This window comes from Ovis canadensis, chromosome 16 (genome assembly GCF_042477335.2).
Source record: "Ovis canadensis isolate MfBH-ARS-UI-01 breed Bighorn chromosome 16, ARS-UI_OviCan_v2, whole genome shotgun sequence".
In the NCBI taxonomy this organism is placed as follows: Eukaryota; Metazoa; Chordata; class Mammalia; order Artiodactyla; family Bovidae; genus Ovis; species Ovis canadensis.
This window is the reverse complement of record NC_091260.1, coordinates 23,401,990-23,427,980: the sequence shown is the minus strand read 5'-3', so window position 1 is coordinate 23,427,980 and position 25,991 is coordinate 23,401,990. Positions and strand designations below refer to the sequence as shown.

Here is a 25,991-nt window from a genome sequence, read left to right as displayed (position 1 = left end):
TTTTTCACTTTCCTCTTTCACTTTCATCAGAGGCTCTTTAGCTCTTCGCTTCCGGCCATAAGGGTGGTGTCATCTGCATATCTGAGGTTTTTGATATTTCTCCTGGCAATCTTGATTCCAGCTTGTGCTTCATCCAGCCCAGTGTTTCTCATGATGTACTCTGCATATAAGTTAAATAAGCAGGGTGACAATATACAGCCTTGACGTACTCCTTTCCCACTTTGGAACCAGTCCATTTTTCCATGTCCATTTCTAACTGTTGCTTCGTGACCTGGACTCAGATTTCTCAGGAGGCAGGTAAAGTGGTCTGATATTTCCATCTCTCTAAGAATGTTAAATTCTTAAAACACTAAATGCTCCAGCTCAAAACCTTAGAATTATCCTTTTCTTTTCTATAACCCATATTAAATGTCAGCAAATCTATTGTCTAGAAGCTAAACTGGTGCTCTGAATATAACCATCTGGATCACTGCAAAAATTAACTGGCCTTCTTGCTTCTCCTTGCCCCTCTAAGTTTATAGTGTAATCTCTCACAACAAAGAGAGACTTTTAAAACATTAAGTCAGATATCATTTATCTGCTCAAAACTTTGCAGCGGCTTTTCAGTAATATTTTCCTGGTAACACCCTATTTCGGAGAAGGCAATGGCATCCCACTCCAGTACTCTTGCCTGGAGAATCCCAGGGACGGCGGAGCCTGGTGGGCTGTCGTCTATGGGGTTGCAGAGAGTCGGACACGACTGAAGCGACTTAGCAGCAGCAACATCCTATTTAAAATCACAAACCCTGCTGTCTATTCCCTTTCCCTGCTCTACTATCTCAATAGCACTGGTCACTATGTATTATAGCGTATTTTAATTGTTTTGTTAGCTCCTCCCATTGGAAGGCAGGGATCTTTGTTTTTAGCTTGCCGATTTCTTAGAGTCTGCAACAGAGCCCAGCATACATAAGCACTCAATATATATTTGTTAAATATATGAATTAATGTGTTTGTTGATTTGTATGAAAAGCGAATAATGTTGAGTACTGATTACAGTTAACCATTGAGCACTATGCCTAAAACTTCGTTGCACGTATCGTTTAGTCCTCGCAACCGCCTACGATGAAATCTCTTAGTTCCTTCCACCTTACAGGGTGAAAAACTGATGGTCAGAAGTCTGTTCCACAGCACGAAACTGTTCTGCTTACTAGGAATTTATTTGCCTGAATGTGCTTCTTCGTAAAGGACTAAGAATGCCTCTTGACCAGACCTTAAGAACTAGCACTCGCTTCAGTTCAGTTCACTCAGTCTTGTCTCACTCTGTGACCACATAGACCGCAGCACGCCAGGCTTCCCAGTCCACCAGCAACTCCCGGAGCCTGCTCAAACTCATATCCATCCAGTCGGTGATACCTTCCAACTCCGCTTAAGTAACTTGAAACTGTCGGCTTAGGCGTCCATGGTAACCATGGTGACAGGATAGCCTTGAGCAAAACCCAGAGATCAGAGACAACGCCAAGACCCATACACATCTATTAAATCCTGAACTCAGAGCGCTGATCGGTCCTCAGGAGTGAAGAAAACACCTGTTAAAACGGTAACAGGGCGACACACTAGCTACCTGCAAGAGCACCACGCCTCCGGCACTATCTGCGGTCACGTGAGCAGACGGAGCCCGGCTCAGGAAGCCCGGGAGTCCCGGCTCAGGAAGCCCGGGAGTCCCGCCTCGCCTCGCTCAGCTTCCGTAGGGAGGGCTCTGGCCGGACCTACTTCACAGCATCCCCGCCCACCCCGGAAGTGGGGGCGGAGCGAGTGAAGAGTCGGCGCTCAGTGGGCGGAAGTGGCTGTTGAGGCTTTAAGGTAGCTTTAAATTCCTGCTGCTTGGCAGCTCACCCCTTTCAGCTGCAGACGGGCTCCTCGCGACGGATGGCAGTGGACGTGAAGTCGCGAGCGAAGCGTTATGAAAAACTGGACTTCCTCGGGGAGGGACAGGTGAGGCTCTCGGGCGGGGCTCGGAGGGCCCTGAGCAGGGAGCGCCGACCCGCCTCACACTGTCGAAGTTTTCTCGTGGAAGCCAGAGGACGGGGCACGCTCCTCGTTCTCCTCCGAGGAGGAGGCTGCCCAGACGCCCCTGCTGCCCCTTTGTCCACCCTGGACCTGAGTCCCTGAGCGGCCCTCTCCGCTCAGTGGACTGGAACGGGGCGTGGACGACCTCACCACGTTGCCAGCCGCCGCGAATTTGCTCTGAGAACCCTGGATTCCTTGCTTCCCCAAGTCTAAAAAAAGTGAAAAGGCCAACACAAAACAAGAAGTTCTCACAAATTTACCATTACTCCTGTTTTTCTGTCTAGTTTGCCACGGTTTACAAGGCCAGAGACAAGAACACCAACCAAATTGTCGCCATTAAGAAAGTGAGTTGCAGTTTGTTTTTCCTTGTGTCTTCTTGAATGGTGTGTGTGTCTTCTTGAAGTGGGGGTGGTGTGTGTGTGTGTCTTCTTGAAGGGGGGGTGGGGTGTGTGTGTGTGTCTTCTTGAAGGGGGGGTGGGGTGTGTGTGTGTGCGCCCTTGAAGGGGGGGTGGGGTGTGTGTGTGTGCGCCCTTGAAGGGGGGGTGGGGTGTGTGTGTGTGTCTTCTTGAAGGGGGGGTGGGGTGTGTGTGTGTATGTGTCTTCTTGAAGGGGGGGTGGGGTGTGTGTGTGTGCACGCCCTTGAAGGGATGTGTGTGTGTGTGTCTTCTTGAAGGGGTGTGTGAATTGAGATGAAGAGAGGCTGTATCTTGTTTGTTTTATAAACGCAAACATTGGCAAAGGGCACAAATACTGCTCTTCTGTTGGGCCCTCAGAACTACTCATCTTTACAGGTCCCTATTTCTTCCTCACCAGCATCCACTCTATATCTGTATTTTCTGAATACATACTTACCATTAAAGGCTTTTGCCAGCATTAATAACATTGAAGTGCTTTTTTTTTTTTTAATGGTTCAAGTACCTTTTTTACTTGCATTTTATTCAAGAAATTTAGGTCATATTTGGCTTTCTATATGCCAAGCACTCTCACCCTTGTTTTTTTTACTTAACCCTTATAAGAGCCAGGTGATGTAAGTAAAGTATCTGTGTTTTATACTTGAGGTGCCTGAAGCTATGGGAGATGAGGTGACTGGTCAAGACGGCACAGGTAGTAGTTGATAGAGCCAGGCTTTACATCCAGGTGTACTGCTTCCAGGCTGATTGCCTTTCCCCATACTTCTGAAATCAGTAACCCTCTCAGGAGAGGCTGGTTTCTTCACACCTCATAGATAGAGGAACCTGGTGGGTCTGTGGAGTTGCAAAGAGTCAGACATGGCTGAGTGACTGAGTACACACACAAGACCTGTTGGTGGCTTAAGCACGTCCCTCTCATATTCTTAACACCTGCTCCCCATTCTTCTTTTCTAGAATTATTCCTGCCATTGTTATCTTTTTTACTTTCTAATGTGTCTAATCTTTTTCAGTTTCTGTTCTATAAGCCAATGCTATTTATAGCTACTCCCTTGTAAAACCCTTAACTTTGCTAATCCTTTTTAAGTTGTTTTTCTGATTCTGCCCCTGGTTCACTTTATTCTAGCCACACTGACCCTTCTGTCCCTTGAGTATATTAAATGCATCCCACTCCCAGATTCATTGCATTTGCTCTGGCTTCCAGTTAGTGTATTTTTCCTCTAAAATTTGGCCTGGCGGGTTCCTTATCATTTAGATCTCAGTCAGATATCTCCTGTACATATAGACTTCTGCTGGTCATTCTAGCTAAAACAGGTATACTTCTTCCCTAGTGTTCTTTTCCATATTTCTTTGTTATCTTCATAGCATTTATCAAAATCTTTTATCTTTGAGTTTATTTTCTATTTACTACCACTCGAATTATATTTAGGACTGTGGCTAGTACATTTGCAGATACTTAAAAATGTATTGGCTTGACTGATACTGTCTCTTCAAACTATTGGCATATTGAGTTCTGTGGTTTTTCTGAAAATCCAAGTTGGTTTACTTGCTTGCTTTTATCATAAATTAGGATTTAGAATTCATCCTGTTTCTTAGTAATGGGCTTCCTAGGTGATGCTGGTGGTAAAGAACTTGCCTGCCAATGCAGAAGACATGAGAGACGTGGGTTCGATCCCTGAGTCGGGAAGATTCCTTGGAGAAGGGCATGGCAACCCACTTGAGTGTTGCCTGGAGAATTCTATGAACAGAGGAGCCTGGTGGGCTCTGGTCCATAAGGTCACAAAGAGTCGGACATGACTGAAGCGACTTAGCAGTATATTTCTCGGTGATAGACTGCTCCCCCTTGAAAGTGACATTATGGAATATTCTTTTACATTTAATTTTTATTTCAAATAGTACGTCTTTGTAGTTTTATGGAATGTAACCTTTATATAAATGGAACATATAGCCTTTAAATCACTGTGTTGTACACCTGAAACTTATATAATATTGTATGTCAACTGTACCTCAAAAAAAACAGGAATATTTCTCCTTTTACCAAACCCCATTAATTCTCAAAGCATTTTTTTTTTTTTAAAGTCAGTTACTAGGCGAAGCATGCCTCTCTCCTCTACCCCTGGTTTTCACTCATTGGAGCAATGCCTTTCAACTCCAAAATTGTCTTCTCTGGTATTTACATCCATTTTTTTCGATAGTATGCTTATGATTCCCTGAGTGGCCTCCTTCCTTAGTTCTATAAACCCTAGAGATTTGGTGCTTGTGCATCTTCCCCTCCCAACACTCAATTTCTACTCATTTACTGGCTTCCCTCGTGGCTCAGACAGTAAAGCGTTTGCCTACAATGTGGGAGACCTGGGTTCGATCCCTGGATCGGGAAGATCCCTCTGGAGAAGGGAATGGCAAGCCACTGCAGTACTCTTGCCTGGAAAATCCCATGGACGGAGGAGCATGGTAGGCTGCAGTCTATGGGGTCGCAGAGTCGACATGACTGAGAGACTTCACTTTCTTTCTTTTCTTGAATTTAACAGAAAAGGAGTAATAAGCTATGTATTATTTCATCTGTTGTATTTTGGACCTTTAAAATATCATTAATCTTCCTTATCCTTTTTAAACAGTTGTACTGAATTTACATTTCCCAGTTTAACCAGTCCTCTATGGTAACTTTTTGGAGCAGTTTTCACTTTGCAGTATTTGTTTTACGTATCTCAGTTCAGTTCAGTAGCTCAGTCGTGTCTGACTCTTTGCGACCCCGTGAATCACAGCATGCCAGGCCTCCCTGTCCATCACCAACTTCCGGAGTTCACTCAGACTCACGTCCATCAAGTTGGTGATGCCATCCAGCCGTCTCATCCTCTGTCGTCCCCTTCTCCTCCTGCCCCCAATCCCTCCCAGCATCAGAGTCTTTTCCAATGAGTCAACTCTTCGCATGAGGTGGCCAAAGTACTGGAGTTTCAGCTTTAGCATCATTCGCTCCAAAGAAATCCCAGGGCTGGTCTCCTACACATTATTGTATACTTCTAAGCTCTTTCTCTCTTCCAACACACACACACACACACTCTTCTGCAACTTGTTTTTCTGAATCAGTATCATTTCTGAAATCTTCCAGATGGATACATGTAGATCTGTTTATTCATACTCTGATGATTAGATTCTATTCTATGATGACTATGCTAAAATTGGTCTAGCCAAACTCTTGTTGATAAACATTTAAGCTGCTTTTTTTTTTTAATGTTTTACTCTAATACACTCCTTCTACAGACATACATTTGTGCATTTCTCTAGAAAATGTATCTATAGTTGAAACTTAATTGCTAGTTGTTGCTACATAGAGAATACGGTGAAGTTGAGAAAGATTGAAGGCAGGAGGGGAAGGGGATAACAGAACAAGATGGTTGGATGGCATCACCAGCTCAATGGTCATTAGTTTAAGCAAACTCTGGGAGATGGTGAAGGACAGGGAAGCCTGCCGTGCTGCAGTCCATGGGGTTACAAAGAGTTGGACACGACTGAGCGACTGAACAACAGCAAGAGAATACACATCAACATCCCCAGATACTATCAAACTGCTTTCCAAAATGGTTGGATCAGTTTAACCTCCCACCACATTTTCACCATGTTTGTATCATCAGATTTTACAACAGTTGTCAATCAGATGGGTCAAAAGTGGTATATGGATGTTTTTGCAGTTAATATTTCTCTTATTACCAGTGAGTTTGATCATCTTTTCCTAGATTTATTGGCTTTTTATACTTTTTCTGTTAGGTTGCCTACATTTTTTTCCTTTCCTGTTGACTTGGTGGAATTTCTTATATATTTTGGATACTGAACCTTAGTCAGAAATACGCACTACGGATACCATTGTCAGTGTAAATCTATAATAAGAATAGAAGAGTGTTATTCGAGCCAATCTGGATTATAGCCCAGAAGGCAGTCTCTCAGATAGCTCTGAGTTCTGAAGAAGTATGGTTTTCAGCGTAGTTTATATCTTGTCAGAACAGAAAACATCAAACATGACTGGGGTACATTCCTTCAACGTTAAAAAAAAAGATCACTGTATATAGTGAGTCAGTATGATCTTGGCTCCTGGGAAGGGGACCTTATCAAAGGAGTACTACCTTTGAAGTCCCTGAAAGGGAGGTATTTATCCTTATCTTCAAAATAGGCATTCTTTACAGTGGCTCAGATGGTTAAGATTCCTCCTGCAATGTGGGAGACTTGGGTTCAGTCCCTGGGTTGGGAAGATCCCCTGGAGTAGGGAATGGCAGTCTTCTCCAGTATTCTTGCCTGGAGAATCCCACGGACAGAGGAGCTTCTCAGGCTCCATGGGGTTGCAAACAGTCAGACACAACTGTGCGATTTTCACTTTTGGTAGTGGACCCTTTTATTCCAATATTTAAAGCAGATAGACAGTATGTGTTTCATAGACCACAAAACAGGCTGTTCTAGTTAGCATAAAGTTTGTTAAGTAAGCCAGAATGATTTCTTTGTACTTTAGTATGTGAAAATTTCTTCAATCGTCATCTCTCAGACTTTGGGCTTTCAGTTTATTTATGGTATCTTTTAAGGTACAGGTATTTAAAATTTTAGTCTGGTTAAATTTGTCTATTTTTCCCCTTTTTTGGTTCCCTTTTTTTGCATGCTTCCCTGCCTCCAGATTATAAAGAATTCTCCTATATTTTCATCTGAAAATTTTAAAGTATCACTTTTCACATTTAGGTCTACATTCCATTAGCAGTTAAATTTTCTTTGTTGTGTAGTATGAAAATCTAATATTTTTTCCCCAGTTCTCAACATTTTCTTAGTACATCCTTTTCCTGGTGAGTTGTAATGCCAAGTTCCAATTTATACTTGGATTTGTTTCTGGGCATACTATTCTTTTATTGGTTGATTTTCTCCCCCCCCCCCCCCATTCCTGCTGCACTGCTCTAGGGTCTATTATTACTGTTGCCTTGTAAATTCTCAAGGGCTTTCTGTAGTTGTGGTCTGGGGGCTTCTCATTGCAGTAGCTTCTCTTGTTGCAGAGCCTGGTCTCCAGGTTATGTGGGCTTGGTCGTTGTGGCACACGGGCTTAGTTGCCCCATGGCTTAGTTGTGGAATCTTTCCAGACCAGGGATTGAACCCCTGTCCCCTGCACTGGGGATTCTCAACCACTACTCTTCTTCGAAATTATCTTGGCTTACACTATGAGTCAGTTGAGAAGTTTGAATCAAATCAAGAGAATTTGAATATGAACTAGTTATTACATGCTGTATGGCATTATTATTAATTTTATGAGGAAGGAGAATGGCATTATGGGTATATAAGAAAATGTCCACGTTTTAGAGATGCCTGTTGAAGTATATAGAGATGAAATAATACGAAGTCCAACTACAACATTAAAAAAAAATGTATGTTGTAGCCAACAAAAAAGAGGATGGATGAAGTAAATATGGCAAAATGTAATTATTGAATCTGAGTGATAATGTGGATGGCTTCATGAAACTATTACATTTCCTAAACACAGTAAAAAATAATGTTTTAAGTTATCTGTTCTTAGCTCCTTACTTTTCTGTATAAAGTTTAGAATCCGTTTGTCAGTGTCCATGAAAAATGCTGTTGTACTTTACATCTAGTTTCATTAAAGAGAATTGATGTATTTATGATTTGAATCTTTCTATCCATGAACATGCTGTCTATGTTTATTTTGCTCACATTTCTTGAACATTAAAACATGTTCAAGAGTGTTTTATAATGTTCTTGGAAAGCTTCATACATCTCTTGTTGGTTTTAATTCCTACATGCCTTATATTTTTTGGTGCTATAATAAATGGCCTGTGGAAGTGTTAATCGACCCCATGGACTGTAGCCCACCAGGCTCCTCTGTCCATGGGATTCTCCAGGCAAGAATATATTGGAGTGGATTGCCATTCCCTTCTCCAGGGGATCTTCCTAACCCAGGAATTGAACCTGGGTCTCCTGTGTAACAAGCAGATTCTTTACTGGCTGAGCCACCAGGGAAGCCCAGGATAAAATAAATAGCCTACCTTTAAGTTAAAAGTTGTTTGTAGTATATAGGTGGGGGCTATTTTAAAAGGTAAAATAGCTGACTTTCTGGAGTAGGATTTTTTTTTTTTTTTGGTATTCTTGGCTATATTGTCATTGCATAAAGTAGTAAGCTCTTGTTCTTTAACCTGGTAGTTAGGTTTGTGTGAGACGGAACCTATTAATGCAGTTCAGTGTGCTTGTATACAGTAGCAAAAGTTTAACCACTTTCTGTATCCATCACACTCTGTAGTTTTCCTTCTTGGAAAATGTGGTCCCTGGGAAGCATATTATTGGGCATATTAAGCATATTATGTATATGTTACATGCTTCCTCCCAAGTAGTCTTAACTTGAAGTGCTTGTTTTGTTTATTGGGCTTCCCTGGTGGCTCAGTCAGGAAAGAATCTGCCTGCAGTACAGGAGACCTGGGTTCAGTCCCTGGGTTGGGAAGATCCCCTGGAGAAGGAAATGGCAACCCACTCCAGTATTCTTGCCTGGAAGAGTCCATGGACAGAGGAGTTTGGTGGGCTGCAGTTCATGGGGTTGCAAGAGTCAGATACTGACTTAGTGACTAAACCACCACCACCCACCTTGATTATCTCCCTAAGTTCTGTATCTATCACAATCTATAATTTTTCTTCTTGGAAAATGTCCCTGGGAGTATATTATTGGGCATATTAAGCATGTTATTTTATATGTTACATATTTCCTCCCACGTAGTCCAACTTGAAGTGGTGCTTCTGTTTATTAGCTTGTATTCATTTAATTTAGTCCACATTTAATCTTAGAGTTGTGTAATTCAGAACTTAAGGGGAAAGGAAGGATAGGTACTTGACCCTTTCTTACACTGTTAATTTCACCTTTCTGATTCCTGATTCCTGCTCCCTCCTTACCTGCTAATACTAGCTACCTATAAGTAGTTATGTATTTTGGCTTTAAGCATTTGAAGTGTTTATGTATTACGCATTTGTCTAAATAGTTTAACACATTTTTATTGTTTGTTTTTTCCTCTGCCAGATCAAACTTGGACATAGATCAGAAGCTAAAGATGGTAAGTAACTTATTTCATGTAATCTGACAGAACAGAAAAGGTGGTTCTTCTCACTGAGGAAAAGAACAAAGTATTAATTACAGTTAAGAATGGTTCTGGGTAGAGTTATTGCAGGTCCCAGAAGAGTAACGATAAGACTCAGGATAGAGATAGGATATTTGTGCTTTTCACCATTTGGGTGTTCAGAGGATATTCAGATCACCTAAGCAGATGGAAGACAGCAAGGTTATTAGTGACTTGTCTTAATGTCTTTATTACTGCTTTAATTGTCTTCAAGCCGCTGTTTTTCTGAGCTTCTGGTTACTTTGATAATTCAGGATTCATGGAAGTATACAGAGCTCACTATAGAATAAATGTATAGGGATGGGGGAGATTTTTTTATCTCTTCTGCTAAAGCTCTGTTTGAGTGCTAAGTCCTATTTAGTCATCAAGAAAGTTTCTGTGTAAAGGATCCATCATCTCTCTAATACTAGCACCAGATCTTTTTTTTTTTTTTTTTCAGTATTTATTTATTTGGCTACATTGGGTCTTAGTTGCAGCTTGCTGGATCTTTGATCCTCATTGCAGCATGCAGGATCTTTTAGTTGTGAGAAGCAAACTCTTAACTTGTGACATGTGGGATCTAGTTTCCTGACCTGGGCCCCCTGCATTGGGTGCATGGACCACCAGGGAAATCCCATCAGATCTTATTTTAAAATGTTGAGTTTTGTCCTTTGCATTGGGAAGGATAGTATTTAATCACTAGTTTTCTGTTAGCTTAAAGAATCTGCCTCTGATATTCATAAGGCAAGAGAAGAAAAGCTATTAACTTCTCACCTTTAGGCTACATACTTGTGTACATATTATTTCAGGAGTCTTCAGATCTCATATTCTATAGATGAAGTGAATACTTTTTTCATCATTTATCATAGTCTGTCCTAAACTGTTTTGAAAACAAAGCAATATAAATTGGAAACAGGTACGTTATAAAAATTATTTTTTTTTCCTGAGGAATATTCATTGCTATTTCATCAGAGACTGACCTTTCCCAAAAAAATATGTTTATAAGAAGGTTTGAGATTTCAGAATTCTTTTTCACTTTTTTCTTTGCCTTTTTATCTAGGTATAAATAGAACAGCCTTAAGAGAGATAAAATTATTACAGGAGCTAAGTCATCCAAATATAATTGGTGTGAGTATGATCTAAGTTTCTGGGATTTGGGACCCTGCCTTTCCGAATGTGGTGGATGTTGATTGAAGGCTCAGCAAGATGAGTTGTCCTAGGTGAGCCTTACACAAAGGCTGAAATGTATTTTTTATCCTAATTGTTCTTATAGGCAGTGTTTTAAAAACTATACAACTGATGAAATAAATATGGGCATACAGGCTGATTTTATCAGAAATTTTGAAGTCTAGAGAGCTGTAGCATGTGTAAGACCTTGAGCAGGTTCCCTTGAACTCTGCCTCATAGTCTCTACCTCATAGGGTTGTTATGAGACTAGCTCGCTGAATACACATCCAGTAATGGTAACTCACTCCAGTATTCTTGCCTGGAGAATCCCATGGACAGAGAAGCCTGGTGGGGTACAGGCCATGGGGTCGCAAAGAGTCCGATACAACTGAGCAGCTAACACCTACTTACCTGGGATAGTGTCTGGCGTAGGGAACACACTCATTCAGTGAATAATAGCTACTGCTGCTGTCTGTTGGATTTTCTTAAGTACCAAGGTTGGGAGTTTTTCTAGATTAGAGAGACTTCAGTGAGGTTCTCGTTAATTCATTACTTAATTATAATTCCTAAAATTTGGAGGGAGAGGTTAAGTATTGGTGATTTTTTTTTTTAATAATAAGGCTTAATAATCTTGTGCTTCAAAGTACTAATTCCTAGCCAAAAATGGATAAATATTAAATTTAATAAAATTATTTAAACTTTACAGTCCAAATGCTTAAGTTTTTAAAGATTAAAACCTTAGGTATAATACTGTCAAGTATTTAATAAGAGTATCATGTGTTGATTTTTTTTTTAAATTTTGCTTTGTAGCTCCTTGATGCTTTTGGACATAAATCTAACATTAGTCTTGTCTTTGATTTTATGGAAACTGATCTAGAGGTAAGACTAAGATTTCTGGAGGAATTTATTTTCCTGTTTATCAAGAGAATCGAAATGTTTATTTTCTGCCTTTGAAGAAGGTAGTCAAAAGAATGCTTAAATTTTGTTGAAATCTAGATGTGGTGTTAAAGATCTTCTGAATCATTTAGCCATATTCCCAGTGTTACATACAAGATTTGGATTTAGATAGCATTTGTGTCTGCCAAGTTCCCGATACATTATTAACATTACTTTTTAGAAAAATAAGTGTTTGGCTTTGGAGGGTTTGGAACTTCCTTTGTGATATTATCACAGACTGTCCTTTTGAAAACCAGCTTTCTTTTTGAGAAGAATAAGATTTTAGGGACTTCCCTGGCAGTCCAGTGGTTAAAACTTCACCTTCTAATGCAAGGGGTGTATGTTCGATCCCTGGCCAGGGAGCTAAGATCCCACATGCCTTGCAACCAAAAAACCAAAACATAAAACAGAAACAGTATTGTAACATATTCAATGAAGCCTTTACAAATGATGCACATCAAAAAAATCTCTAAAAAAAAAGAATAAGATTTTAGGCTTTTCATTAATACTAATTGAATCTCAATAATGGACAGTCTGGAGATGTGGAACAAGTGGAATTCTTATACACTGCTGATGAGAATGCAAAGATACAGCCACTTTAGAAAAAACAGTTTGGCAGTTTCTCACACAGGTAAATATACCCTTAGGGTATGATCTAGAAATCCGTCGGTGTATTTATTTATCCAAGAGAAACAAAAACATGTCCACACAGATGTTTAGCTTTCTTCGTAATTATCCAAACTGAAAACAACCCAAATGTCTCTCATCAAGTGAATGTATAAACTGGTACATTTTTTATAAAGTGGATTACTATTTGAGAATAAGAAGAAACAAACTGTTAATATATACAGTAGTATAGGTGACTCTTAAATACGTTGTACTGAAGGAAAGAAGCCAGGCTCAAAAGCTACTGATGCTGTATGATTCTATGTATGTTTTTTTTTGGAAAAGGAAAAACTAAAGGAACAGAAATCAGATCTTTGGTTGCTGGGGTTAGGAATTGAGGGGAAGATTGAGCAGAGAGAGGCATTGGGGGATTTAGGGGGAACTGTTAAACTATTTTTGGTTGTGGTACCACAACTGATGTGTTAAAAACTGAGATTAAAAGTGTCTTTCACCTATTTGAAAAAAAGAAAGTTGCATTTTTAGCTCATATAACTAAAAGTCTGGGAATAAACTGACTTGAATCATAGTTCACAAATAATGCTAGCAGAACACAATTTTTCACTTGTTCTCTGTTGCCTCGTTCATGGGTAAAATTTCTCAATATAGTGGCTCAGGTGCTTGTAGGCTTCTATCCTTAGTTTAATAATGCCTGAGGAGAGAAAGTATTCTGTTGCCTTTGATTCTAGCTCAAGTATTTGGCTTGGCTTGGCTCACATTTCCATCCCTGAGCTAGTCTTGAAGGCAGGCTGTAGTGTGGTGACGGAGCATGCCTGGATCACGTGTCTGCTACCTTTGGAGGCCACAGGTCGTGCACAACGTATAACCACGTGGACTAAGCTGGGAACACGTGGTTTCCGAAAGGAATGTTGAATGCTGTTATCAGGAGGGGCTGTATATCCTGAGGCAAGTGGAAATGGCAGATGTTTGCTACATGGATGCCTAAAAACATAGCGGTAGGGGACAGAGTACTGCTTTCCTCCTAAACTCTAGAGACTTTGCCTGACCATGTAACTGGGGGTTCTGACAGAGCCTCCTGAGGAGAGCTAGGCAACCTCTCTTGAGAACCTCTGTTATGAATAAACCCAGCTTGTGTCTATAAATGATATGTAGAGTTTATGTGGAATGATATAAGTGTACCTGTATCCTGTCTGCCTACCTTACAGGTTATAATAAAGGATAACAGTCTTGTGCTGACACCTTCACACATCAAAGCCTATATGTTGATGACTCTTCAAGGGTTAGAATATTTACATCAACATTGGATTCTGCATAGGGTAAGGTTTTTAACCAAGTGTGATTGCGTCTTTATGTTGTAGTCAGACTTTCTGTAGCCAGCTTATTACACAAAAGGCCTGAGTATGTAAACTATTAAAGTAGAACTGGACTGTTTTATCCACCCTTCTTCCTCTCTGCGCTCCCTTCAGTTAAACCAGGTGGCGCTGTGAGAACTCTGTGTTACTAGGTGGAATTTAGAAATGCAACAGGCTTATTCCTTCATTTTTTTCATACTTAGAAGAGTTAAGTTGCTGACCTAAAAGTTAAATATTTTTTTTGAGGTCAGTAGCTATAGTGACTGACAAGAGTATTAGAACCTAGATATTTTGGCTTGAAGTTAAGTGTTCTTTGTGCTATACTGTTATAATAAAAAACAACAACAGGGAGTCTGGATTAAATTATGCAATGCAAAAATACTTCTGGAAAAATATTTCAGGTAGCTCTGAAACTCTGGGAAGTAATGAAGTAAAATTTCTGAAATGGCTGAGTCATTGTTAGGAACATTCAGCTACTAGAACAAGGCTGATGATTTAGGTAGGTGAATGTTCCTAGGTATCCTATTTATTAGTAAAGTAGCTAAAAATACGTAATAGTAATCCTCATACTTAAGCTTGGAATTCTTTTTAGGTTATGGCTAATACTTTTTAGCATTGATTGTGAAGACTATATTCTTCATCCTTTATAAACACATAATGTTTTTTATTTACTAAAGTTCATATATTGTGGTGTTTATTGTTTTGGGCCTCACGGCTTGTGGGATCTTAGTTCCCCAACCAGGGATTGAACTGGGGCCCTCAACAGTGACAGGGTCCTGACCACTGAACCACCAGGGAGTTCCCTGTATATATTGTTATTGAATTAATAGCAGCAGCTGTTTTTTTAATGCTTACTAGGAACCAATCATTACTCTAGGCTTTTCACAGGAAATATTAAATTTAATCCTCACAGCAAACCTGTGAAGTATGTAAATTGAAATTCATTGAAAGGAAGTACCTTAACCCAAGGCCTCACTAAGAAATATGGGTAATCTTATTTTGATTTTTAGGATTTTACATCAATGAAAAAAATTTTGGTGGTGGTTAAATTTGGAGTCTTACCCTGTTTCTGCTAAGTTTAAATTTAACTAAATGTATTACTGTGATGCTCTCCTTCACCCCGCTTATTTGTTGGTTTAAAATATCCATTGTATAGGACCTAAAACCAAACAACTTGTTGCTAGATGAAAATGGAGTTCTAAAACTGGCTGATTTTGGTCTGGCCAAATCATTTGGGAGCCCCAGTAGAGCTTATACACATCAGGTTGTAACCAGGTAAGGATTCCTTAACTAACTAAAGCTTGTATTGTGTAGGATATTAATCACAAATGAGCCTCATGTGGCTTCTTTGAATTTTGGCTGAGTTCAGGAGTTATTGTTGGTATCTTATTAAACAGTGAAAAACTATACAGCCCTTCTTTTATACGGAGTTGAATTAAATCAGTCCGCAGAGATTTATCTAGTAATTTGGGGGGACTAATTTATACTTCTTACACAGTTTAGTTAGGTAGGTTGGAACTATAGTGGCTGTTCTTTTACATAACCACCTGATTTGTGGAGCCTGTGTTTATTTTATTGGTCAATCCTGATTCCACATTTTATGTCATTCAGTGTGAATGAAAATTTCCTAAAGAAAGCAGTGCTTTTATTTGGATTTTTCATATTATTCATTGCTTTTATTTTCTGTTCATACTTTTTATGTATACATAAAAAGTATGAACAGAAAATAAAAACCACATTATATACATAGAGACAGTAGATTTTATCATTCTTGTCCAGATGGCATTTGATAACTTCCCTGACTCTTAAGAATCTGAGACGATCTTCAGATTTTCTATTCTTTTAAACTACTTTGTCACCTTCTTCCAAATGGATCTCATTGAGTGTCAATCACCTGATCCTTGAGTATAAAGTAAGGGATGTAAGTAGTTGTTCAGGTAATTTCTGGAAAAATTAAACCCATCGTTCAGGAACCCTGGGAACTCAGGAAAACAAGGACCCACATACATGAGCATTGTGTTTCACTGTGTTTCAACTACCAATTTCTGACTTTCTCTACTTTGAAATCAGACACTACTAATAGGTCAAATATAGAGGACTGAGAATTAACAATTTAGATTAGTGATAGGGATATCTTGATAACCTAGGCAAGAGCACTTTTGGTGGAGTGGTGGGATGAACACCTGACTGATGGAGTTAAGAGAAGAGTAAATGCAGACAGTAAGAGCATACAGCCAGAGAATGAGGGGTGTTAGGGGAAGCAGGGTCCAGAGAAGCTTTTGTTGTTTCTTTCTTTGTTTTTTAGTTTATTTTTTAAGGCTATAAAAAACAATGCTATGTTTAACATTGATAGTAATAAATCCAGTAAAGAACAAAAAGCCGACTGTTGTAGGTAAAAGAGAACTGCAGGAGCAATATCCTTGGAAACAGGCAAGAGTGTATCCGGTGCCCAAGTTGAGGGACTGACTTTAAAAACACTAAAGGCTAGTTATATAGTTATGGATGGGAAGGTGGGTTGTGAGTGTGCAGATGACTGTTGGTGAGTCTGTAGAAATTTTTTTTTCGTTACTTGCATTATTTTAGTAAAGTACGAATTAGGTTATCAGCTAAGAAGTAGGATGGTGTTTAGGGTTTTGGGAGAAATATCATGTTAATCGTCTAAAAGTGAGAGGATGAATGGACTGAGGGTGAATTTGCTGGCAGCAGTAAGGAACTTTTGATTTTATAGCCAATTTTTCTTGAGTTAATATATCCATAAAAGTGCATGATGTTTTTCTGAGGAGTTTTCTCTAAGAAGTACTTTACTAATTCCACTCTAAAATGACAATATTTATTTTTGTTCTCCAGGTGGTATCGGGCCCCTGAGCTACTGTTTGGAGCTAGAATGTATGGTGTAGGTGTGGACATGTGGGCTGTGGGCTGTATATTAGCAGAGTTGCTTCTAAGGGTAAGTCTTGAGTTGATGTATACTCTTTGGTATTGTTATAGGTATTTGTTCTTATAATTTGTGTAAACATTATCTTCTCAGAGGTTATTACCATCCTTGAGATAAGAAACCAACGAACAGGCCAGTAAAAACAACCTCCACCAAGTACAGCCTGTTTATTAACACCATTTAGGACAATAAAGGTTTATTATTGCTCATTCTGTGTTCTGAAATTCGACCGTAATAAAATTACTGGATTGTAATATGGTACTATCTCTAAAGTAACTAAAAGGGTTAGGATAAACATCTGTATTTCTGGGATCACTAGGGAAGTCCCGCCCTTAAACTAAGTTTTTAGTTTTGTTACTGTTTAATGTTTCTTATTAAATTAAATTTATTGTATTATTTGTGTAACAGCTATCACAGATCATCTTGAAATATCTGCTTCTTACTTTCTTTTAGGTCCCTTTTTTGCCAGGAGATTCAGACCTTGACCAGCTAACAAGAATATTTGAAACTTTGGGCACACCAACCGAAGAGCAGTGGCCTGTAAGCTTTCACACATGTTCTTTGAAATTTAGAGTAGTGTACAGTGCTGTAACATGAATATTACTTAAACAAATGTATTAATTGTCTTAATTTACTAGTAATGATCACTCTTTGCAAAATTTATACAAAGTTAAAATTGTGATATACCATCCAGCCTCCTGTATACATATAGCCCTCACCCATCCCAGTAATTTCTACCCTAGTGTTAATCATCATTATTTTGCTGTAAAGCCTTGCTGTGAGGACACACGCCCACATAAATACATATGACTTGCTTTTCCTTTCGTTCTTTAAAAAATGTGATCACACCATGTAATTTTTTTGCAACCAACTTGCTCTTAATGTTGTTCACATTTTCCTTTTTAAGTTATATAATATTTCATTTTGTGGCTGTTTCATGTTTATCAACATCTTGATTGATTTATTTATTGCATTTTCACTAACACATTGAAGATTTATTTTTGGTTTTGTTTTTCATTATTCCCCAACCAGAGATTGAAGTTGGTCCTCAACTTTCTAACTGAAGTTTAGCTATATGTTCTAATTGTAAAACATGCTCTAATAGCATTCGTTTATTGAACTTACTCTATGCGGTTAATGATAGGGTTTCATAAATTATATTTAATTCTCCCAATAATCCTGTTAAGGTAGGTGCTGTTATTCACACTTTATAGATGAGACAGCTAAGGTGGTGTGAGGTTAAGTAGCTTACTTGAAGTTACCTAGTGTCAGCTAGGACTCCAATTTGAGTCTGACTCCAGAGCCATAGTCATAGTATTTATCCAGTACTTTTCATTTGACATGATTTTCTGAATAGTAGTTGCTTAATGATGGTTTCCTTGGATTTTTAAAAATTCTTATTTTGATTTACATGCAGAAGGAAATAAGAGAGAGATATCCCTTGCTTCCTTTACTTAGCTTCTCGCAAGGGTAACATCTTGCAAAATTAGGATACTATCACAGCCAGCATGCTGACATGGATACAGTCAGTATACAGGACATCACCACAAAGAGCCCTTTCACCACCACTCCCACTTTCCTTCCACTCTCACCCATTCCTTAACCCCTGGCAATCACTAATATGATTTCCATTTTTGTAACTTTGTTATTTCAAGAATGTTATAAGTGGAATCATATAAAATGTAAGCTTTTGGAATATGATTTGTAAGCTTTTTCAGTATAATTCTCTGGAGATTCATCCAAGAGGTCAGTAATTCATTCCTCTCCCTGTATTGCTGAGTGGTGTGAATGTACCATAGCGTGTCTGTTGACTCACTGAAGGACGTCTACATTGTTTCCAGTTTGGGGCTATTACAAATAACACTGGTATTTGTAATAACAGTACATCATGGCTTCCGTCATAGCTCAGTTGGTAAAGAATCCGTCTGCAATGCTGGGGACCCCTGTTCAATTCCTGGGTAGGGAAGATCCTCTAAGAAGAGATAGGCTATCCGCTCCAGTATTCTTGGGCTTCCCATCCCATGTGGCTTAGCTGGTAAAGAATCTGCCTGCAATGCGGGATGCCTGGGTTGGGAAGATCCCCTGGAGAAGGGAGTGGCTACCGACTCCAGTATTCTGGCCTGAAGAATTCCATAGACTGTGTAGTCCTTGGGGTTGCAAAGAGTCGGACACAACTGAGCGACTTTCACTTTCGTATCCAAAGGTGGTCTGGTGGTTAGAATTCTATTCTTCTTGCCAAGGATCCAGTTTCCATCCCTAGGGAACTTAGATCCCACAAGCTACGTGGGCAAAGGAAAAAAAAAAAAATCATGTACAGGCTTTTAGGTGAGCATGCATCTTCATTTCTCTGGGACAGATGACCAGGAGTGCAGTTGTTAAGTCGTGATAGTTGCATATTTAGCCAGAAACTGCCAAAAAGAAAGTGAAATTCGCTTAGTCTTGTCTTTTTGCAATCCTGTGGACTGTAGCCTGCCAGGCTCCTCTGTCCATAGACTTCTCCAGGCAAGAATACTGGAGTGGGCTGCCATTTCCCTTTCTAGGGGATCTTCTCAACCCAGGGATCAAACCCAGGTCTCCTGTATTGAAGGCAGATTCTTTACCATTTGAGCCACCACGGAAGCCAGAAACTGCCGAACTGCTTTCCAGAGGGACCTGTACTATTCTATATTCTCACCAGCAGTGTAGAAGTAAGCTGTTTCTCTGCATCCTCACTAGCATTCGGTGGTGTCACTTTTTTATTTTAAGCATCGTGAGAGATGTGTAGTGATAGCTCATTGTGGCTTTAAGTTTCTCTTTCCTGACGACTTACGGTGTTGAATATCTTTTCATGTACTTATTTGGCATCTATATAGCTTTAATGAAATGTCTCTTGTCTTGTTTTTTAATTGGATTGTGTGTACTTTGGCTGAGTATTGAGCCACTTGTATAAAGTACTCATCCTCTGATTGTATATGTGGTTTGCAAATTTTCCGTTACTCCGTAGTTTGTCTTTTCATCCTCTTGACAAGAGTTTTCCCAGCATAAAAGTTTTTTAATTTTGATCAAGTCTGTCTGATCAGTTTTTCTTTTTATGAATAATGCTTTTGATGGCAAGTCAAAGAACTCTTTGCCTAACAAAAGATATTCCTGATGATTTTCTTTTTCCTAAAAGTTTTACAGTTTAAGTCTGTGATCCTTTTTGAGTTAACTTTTACATGAGATGTGAGACTAAAAGTGTCTTTATGGCAGGAGTGGGGGTTGTTGTTTATGACACTTCTCCCTCTGGCATTACCATAGTCTTAATAAATTATCTGTATATTAAGTCTTTTTCCAAGTTGTGTGTACTATTTTAGTTCCTTAGCCTTTCCATATAAATTTTAAAATAGCCTATCTATCTAATAATCTTGCCAGAATTTTGGTAAGAATTACATTAAACCTGTTCACCAGCTTGAGGAGAATTGTTAGACGTCATTACAGTGCTGAATCTTCCAATCCACAAACATGGTAGGGCTCACCGTTGATTTAGAGCTTGGATTTATTTCATCAGTGTGGTATAGCTTTCAGTATATGAGTCCTGCTCACGTTTTGTTAGATTTTCACCAAAGCTTTTCGTCGTTGTGTTTGAGAGTTTCTAAAGGGCGTTGTTTTTCATTTCAGTGTCCACATGTTCTTTGCTAATACGGAGAACTAAAGTTGACTTGTGTTTATCTTCCTGTAACCTTGTCTGCTCACTAGTGCTAGGATAGAGCATCATATCATCGGTATGACAGTTTTATTTACTCATTTGAGATCTATATGCCTTTCAATCCTTTACTTAAGTTTGAATTATAAAAATATTTTTACAGGACATGTGTAGTCTTCCAGATTTCGTGACATTTAAGAGTTTTCCTGGAATCCCGCTACAACATATCTTCATTGCAGCAGGAGATGACTTACTAGATCTTATACAAGGCTTATTCTTATTTAATCCATGTACTCGAATTACAGCCACACAGGTATGTTAGTGTATCTTTTGAATTTCTTAAGATTTCCTAGCATTCTTTAAATACTGAAAAGGTGCGTTTGTTTTGTTTTAAGAAATAACAATTTTTTCCCCCTAAGCTATAAGCAGTATATGCCCATACAAGTGCAGAAGATTATAAAGATGATTCTAAAAATAAAAAAAATAAAGATGACTCTATTTCATAATTAGGTCATCTACCTGAAAGTAAATTAGAGAAGAAAAAAAAATGATGTTTTGTGTTTAAGACACTGGAATATTTCAGTTAAACTCTTAAGTAACTTAAATCTTGTGCCAAAACCAGTGCCAAAAGTGTTTTGTTTTGTGTCTTCGCCCAAGAAGTGCAGTCCAGATAATGCATTCTGGTCATTGTCACAGTCAGAAAGAGATAATGAGTAGAAGAAAATGGTATAGTCTGATACAACTGTATTACTCAGAAGAGATTGAAAGATACTCTAAATAGGAAACCACTGAAACTGACAGATACTTAAGGGAAATAAGAATCAAACTCAAGAAAAATGTGGAATACCAAGAATATCTGCTCTTACAGAAGAAGAGAGAAGTATTATCAAACATAAAAATATAAGATCTATAGACTTGAAAGCCTTTTTTTTCTTTATTTTAAAAACAAGCACATATAGATAGATGGGTGGTCACGAACGCTTAAAGTTGGGGCAGGGAAATGCAGTGCCAAAATGCAACACATTACAGTGATTCGGCTTCATAAAGGAAGAGACTGAAATGTCGCACATCTTCATAGCTGACGAAACATAAATGCACAAAATACAGGGGTAAAAAGTGGATTTTTTTTCACATAGGCTTATTATAGACTATAACAGATCTTTGTTTAATGTATTTACTTGTATAAACCTCTACCCCATAGCAGTACATGCCACATTAATACATATATACCAGATATTTTACCATTGGAATCACTCTTCTAATTTCAAACAGTTAACTCATTTTTCCCTTTTATCCATGTATGTATACATCTTACCTCTGTCATAAGAACCTTGAGACCAGGTCAGATTGTTAAGAAGGTTGTTTTCATTAATAGTAAAGCTCAAAAGTTATAGAAAAATATTAGTTATGATAACTTACTTGGGTTGTATTTTGATAGAATGGATTTTTTTTTTTAGAATTAATTTTTTAATGGGTTTTGGCCTATGGATATTTAGAAGTTGGAATGAGGGACTTCCTTGATGGTCTGGTGGCTGAGACCCTGTGTTCCCAATGCAGGGAGCCCAAGTTCAATCCCTGGTGAGGGATCTAGATCCCACATGCCACAACTAAGAGTTTTCACGCCACAACTAAAGACCCTGCATGTTGCAACAAAGACCTGGCTCAGCCAGATAAATAAACGTTTTAAAAACATAAAAGTTTAATGAGATACCCTTCTTAGATGTCTGTGTAGCTCAAAATTAGCTTAATTTACTTATGGAACTGCTGTGATTTGGAAGTAATATTGTGTAAGTTCAACTCTTCTGAAGTAAGAATTCTCTATCTAAATTATTACTGCAAATAGTATGTTGGCGAGTAGGGAGAGTTGCTTGAAGAGTTTATATGACTTCTTTTGTTCCCAAGAGAATTATCCAAAAGGAAATACCTTATTAAATTATTGTGGCTGTTAAACAGTACTATGATGCAAATAAAGTATGAACTTGACAACCTTTTCACCTCAAATAAACTATTTTTATTGGAATTTTGGACCTAGGTAAAAATATAATATTATAGAACATTGGACTAGTGGTAAATAGAAATAAACTTGGACAAGTCCTTCCAAGTAAGAATTCAATTAATTTCTAGTGGATTGTTGGACTTTAATCTGTCATTTCCAACCCACTGCATCTTTTTAAAAGCTTTATTTTTAAGAATTCATATGATTTGGAATTTGAACACACACAAATGTGACAAACTTGGAAGTTGTTTTTAAGCAACTTTCTCTATTTTCAGCTATAGAGCCTATAATGTGTAGAGAAATGAATTTTACAGTATCTTATTAAGGATTTTTCATATTTTGTATAGGCTATCGTGGAAAAATTCCATTCTTATAGTAATACAGTAATGGAATTAGTGATCAATCTTAGGCTGCTAGATATTTGTAGTAATGTACATATCCAAATACTCAAAATTAAGTTTGAGAGAGGGTATATTTGCTTAGTATATTTAATGCTCCTTACAACACAGTTCAGATATTCACATAAAAGCTCACTATCTCTGGTCTCTTTTCTTTGGAAAGGCGTTGAAAACTAAGTATTTCAGTAATCGGCCAGGGCCAACCCCTGGATGTCAGCTGCCAAGACCAAACTGGCCAGCAGAGGCTCTAAAGGAGCAGTCCAATCCCGCCATGGCAACGAAACGGAAGAGAACAGAGGCCTTGGAACAAGGTAAAACTCTCATTTTCTTACATGCATTCTGAAAACTCTAGCTAGTGACTGGGCAGCTAAGAAATGTAGACTGTGAGGTTTTTACTTGTTATCCATTTAAATTTTATAAAGTAGAATGTGATATTTTACCTGTATTTGCTTCCTTTGAGAATATGTAACATCATGAGTACTTAACATCATGCCTTTTTTTTAGGACATGGGCACTTTTGAGTACCCCTCAGAGTTATGAGAACTATCTATGTGTACCCTATTTTTTTCATAAATTCCTAATAATACACTCTATGCTTAGTGTTTAGCAAGTATTATTGGAAAATCAAAGCAAGTGAAAATATAGTTGGAATGCAATGATTGGTTAGAATTACTTTAAAATTAAATGTAATTTTATAGAATTACTATAAAATTAAATAACCTTATTTTCCCCCCCAGGAGGATTACCCAAGAAGCTAATTTTTTAGTTACAGAGAAAACTGGACAATATTCTACTACTGAAGGAAACAGTGAAAAAGGCACAATAATAAACATAAAGGAAATGCTTTAAAAGACATTTGTAAATATTCTGCACGTGTAAAATATGTAAGACTGGGTTATTTTTATTAAATGTATTTTAAAACAATTCTGATTTTCTGATTAGAGTACAGTAGTAATAAAATAACTTTAATTCTCTGAAATGTAGAATTGAAAATGCATTAAGGCATCCTTAATAAAGATAATTATCAATTATTTTAATGATCTGGCCTATATAGCATTACAAATTTATAATAAAGGGGGTAGTATTTAAAAATAGAAAATTGGTTTTGGTCTCAAAATTTTATGAGTGGTAAGTAGACTGTAACTCTCATAGAGCATTTTTATTTTTACTCAGAACTTTTAAGTGTCTTCTATGTTAATCCCTATAAATCTAGTTTCTGTTTTAGCTGCCATATAATTTATAGCATATATCACATCTTATGATATCATATCTTACACATGCTCTATTTACAGACCATGTTGTTTTTCTTTTGCTATATAAATGTTACCATAAATGTAGCAGTTTAAAGTAACACAAATTTATTAGCTCCTAGCCCTATAGGTCAGATACTGCTCATCAATCAACTGTAATTTTTATTTGTGTCTTTTACATAAGCCAGTATCAGGATGTCAGTTGGACTTTGCACTCTTATTTGAGGCTGTAAGGTAGAATCTGCTTCCTAATTAATACAGTTCATGTCATTTTAATGCACATGCCTCTTATCCTTGCTAGCTGAAGGCAGTTCACTTGCCTGGTTGCATGTCACTCTCCATCTGCAGACCAGCAACAGTGTCAAATCTGTGGCTTCCTCATCTGCTGCCAATAGAGAAAATTCTTCCTTTTCCTTTTTTTAAGGACTCACCTGATAAACTAATGTCAGCTCACCAAAGGCTTAATTATAAGTCTTAAAATTCCCTGCATAGCAGTTCCTAGATTGAATGCTTGAATAATCAGGACAGAAATTGTGAGAGGGCCATCGTTAGAATTCTGTCACGTGGACATTTAGGTTATTTAAATTTTTTCACAGTTGTAAAAAAAAAAAGATGTTTATATGTACATGCAGGAGTTGTACATATTTAGAATTGTAATTGTGAGGTCATAGTTACACAGTTGTACATTTTCAAGTAGCATTGATATTGTCATACTTCTCCAAAGTAGCTGTATCAATTTACACTCCCAGTAACTGTTCAGTAGTTCTTAAAAATGGAAAAGCCCCTTACCATACAAAAGTTAACTCTGGGAATTCCCTATGGTCCAGTGGTTAAGACTCTGCTTTCACTTCCAAGGGCACAGATTCAATCATTGGTTGGGGAACTAAGATCCTGAAAGGCACATGCTGGGATTGAAAAAAAAAAATCAAAAGACCTAAACATGAGACCTAGAACTATAAAGATTCTTAGAAAATAACATAGGAGGAAAGCTTCATGACATCAGGTTTGGCAGGGGCTTCCTGGATATGACCCCAAAAGCAGAGGCAACAAAAGTAAAAAAAGGACAGTTTGGACTGTATCAAAATTAAAAGCTTGTATGCCTCAAAGGAACATGATCAGTGGAATGAAAAGGCAACTCCTGTGGATTGAAAATATTTGCAAATCATGTATCTGATAAGGTTCATAGCCAGAATATATGAAGAATATATGTTGTTCTTGTGTGTGCTCAGTTGCTCAGTCATGTCCAACTCTTTGCAACCTCATGGACTGTAGCCCACCAGGCTCCTCTGTCCATGGGATTTTCCAGGTAAGAGTACTGGAACAGGTTGCCATTTCCTTTTCCAGGGGGATCTTCCCAAACCAGGGATCAAACCTGTATCTATAGCATCTCTTGCATTGGCAGGCACCTAGGAAGCCTGTTGCTAATAGCTCAACAACAACAAGAAATCCAGTTTAAAAATGGACAAAGAACTTGAAATAGACATTTCACCAAAGATGATATAGAAATGGCTAAAAAGCACATGAAAAGATTCCCAAATCACTAATCGTTAGGGAAATGCAAGTTAAAACCACAATGAGATACCGCTTTAAACTTACTAAGATGGCCGTCACCAAAAATAAACAACTCAGAAGATCAAGTGTTAGCATGTGGAGAAATCAGGAAACCTTTCCACACCATTGGTGGGAATGAATAAAAAACAGTGCAGCAGCTGTCAAAAACTAGTGTTTGCTCAAAAAGTTTAAAGTGGAATTACCATATGATCCAGCAGTTTCACTTGAGTATGTACCCCAGAAAGCTGAATGCAGGATCCCAAATGTGTACATTCACTAACTTTTATGTAGGAATCTAGTTCACCTCATCATCTCATCTCCAGCACTCATAATCTTTCTTTTTAAAAAACTATTTTTTAATGGGGTATAGCTGATTAACAACATGGTGACAGTTTCAGGTGAACAGTGAAGAGGCTCAGCCATACTTACACATGTATCCATTCTCCCCCAAACTCCCCTCCTGTCCACACTGCCACCTAACGTTGAGCAGAGTTCCGTGTAGCACTCATAATCTTTGAGTTCTTTGCTAATTTGATATCTCATTCTAATTTAC

General features: G+C 38.2%; 1 protein-coding gene and 1 long non-coding RNA gene across 4 annotated transcripts; one reads left to right on the top strand and one right to left on the bottom strand.

The window, feature by feature from the left end:
- The first annotated feature begins 1,125 nt into the window (after positions 1–1,125).
- CDK7 (cyclin dependent kinase 7) lies at positions 1,126–23,677 on the top strand. Of its 3 annotated transcripts, none has more exons than XM_069556258.1 (12): positions 1,126–1,971; positions 2,331–2,390; positions 9,493–9,526; positions 10,629–10,696; positions 11,546–11,614; positions 13,501–13,611; positions 14,804–14,922; positions 16,495–16,594; positions 17,036–17,122; positions 20,407–20,556; positions 22,801–22,948; positions 23,375–23,677. In XM_069556258.1, the coding sequence occupies exons 1-12, from the start codon at positions 1,906–1,908 to the stop codon at positions 23,401–23,403; spliced, it is 1,041 nt and encodes a 346-aa protein (XP_069412359.1). In that variant the 5' UTR covers positions 1,126–1,905; the 3' UTR covers positions 23,404–23,677. The 3 variants fall into 3 exon arrangements, with proteins under 3 accessions (XP_069412359.1, XP_069412362.1, XP_069412361.1); XM_069556260.1 differs by having other exon boundaries at positions 1,779–1,971; positions 10,629–10,788; XM_069556261.1 differs by lacking the exons at positions 10,629–10,696; positions 11,546–11,614 and having other exon boundaries at positions 1,766–1,971.
- LOC138421856 (uncharacterized) lies at positions 21,154–24,792 on the bottom strand. The gene is made up of 2 exons (XR_011249656.1): positions 24,677–24,792; positions 21,154–21,321 (listed from the first exon to the last, which is right to left on the bottom strand). It is a non-coding gene; the product is annotated as an uncharacterized lncRNA (long non-coding RNA).
- Between the last annotated feature and the right edge of the window lie 1,199 nt (positions 24,793–25,991).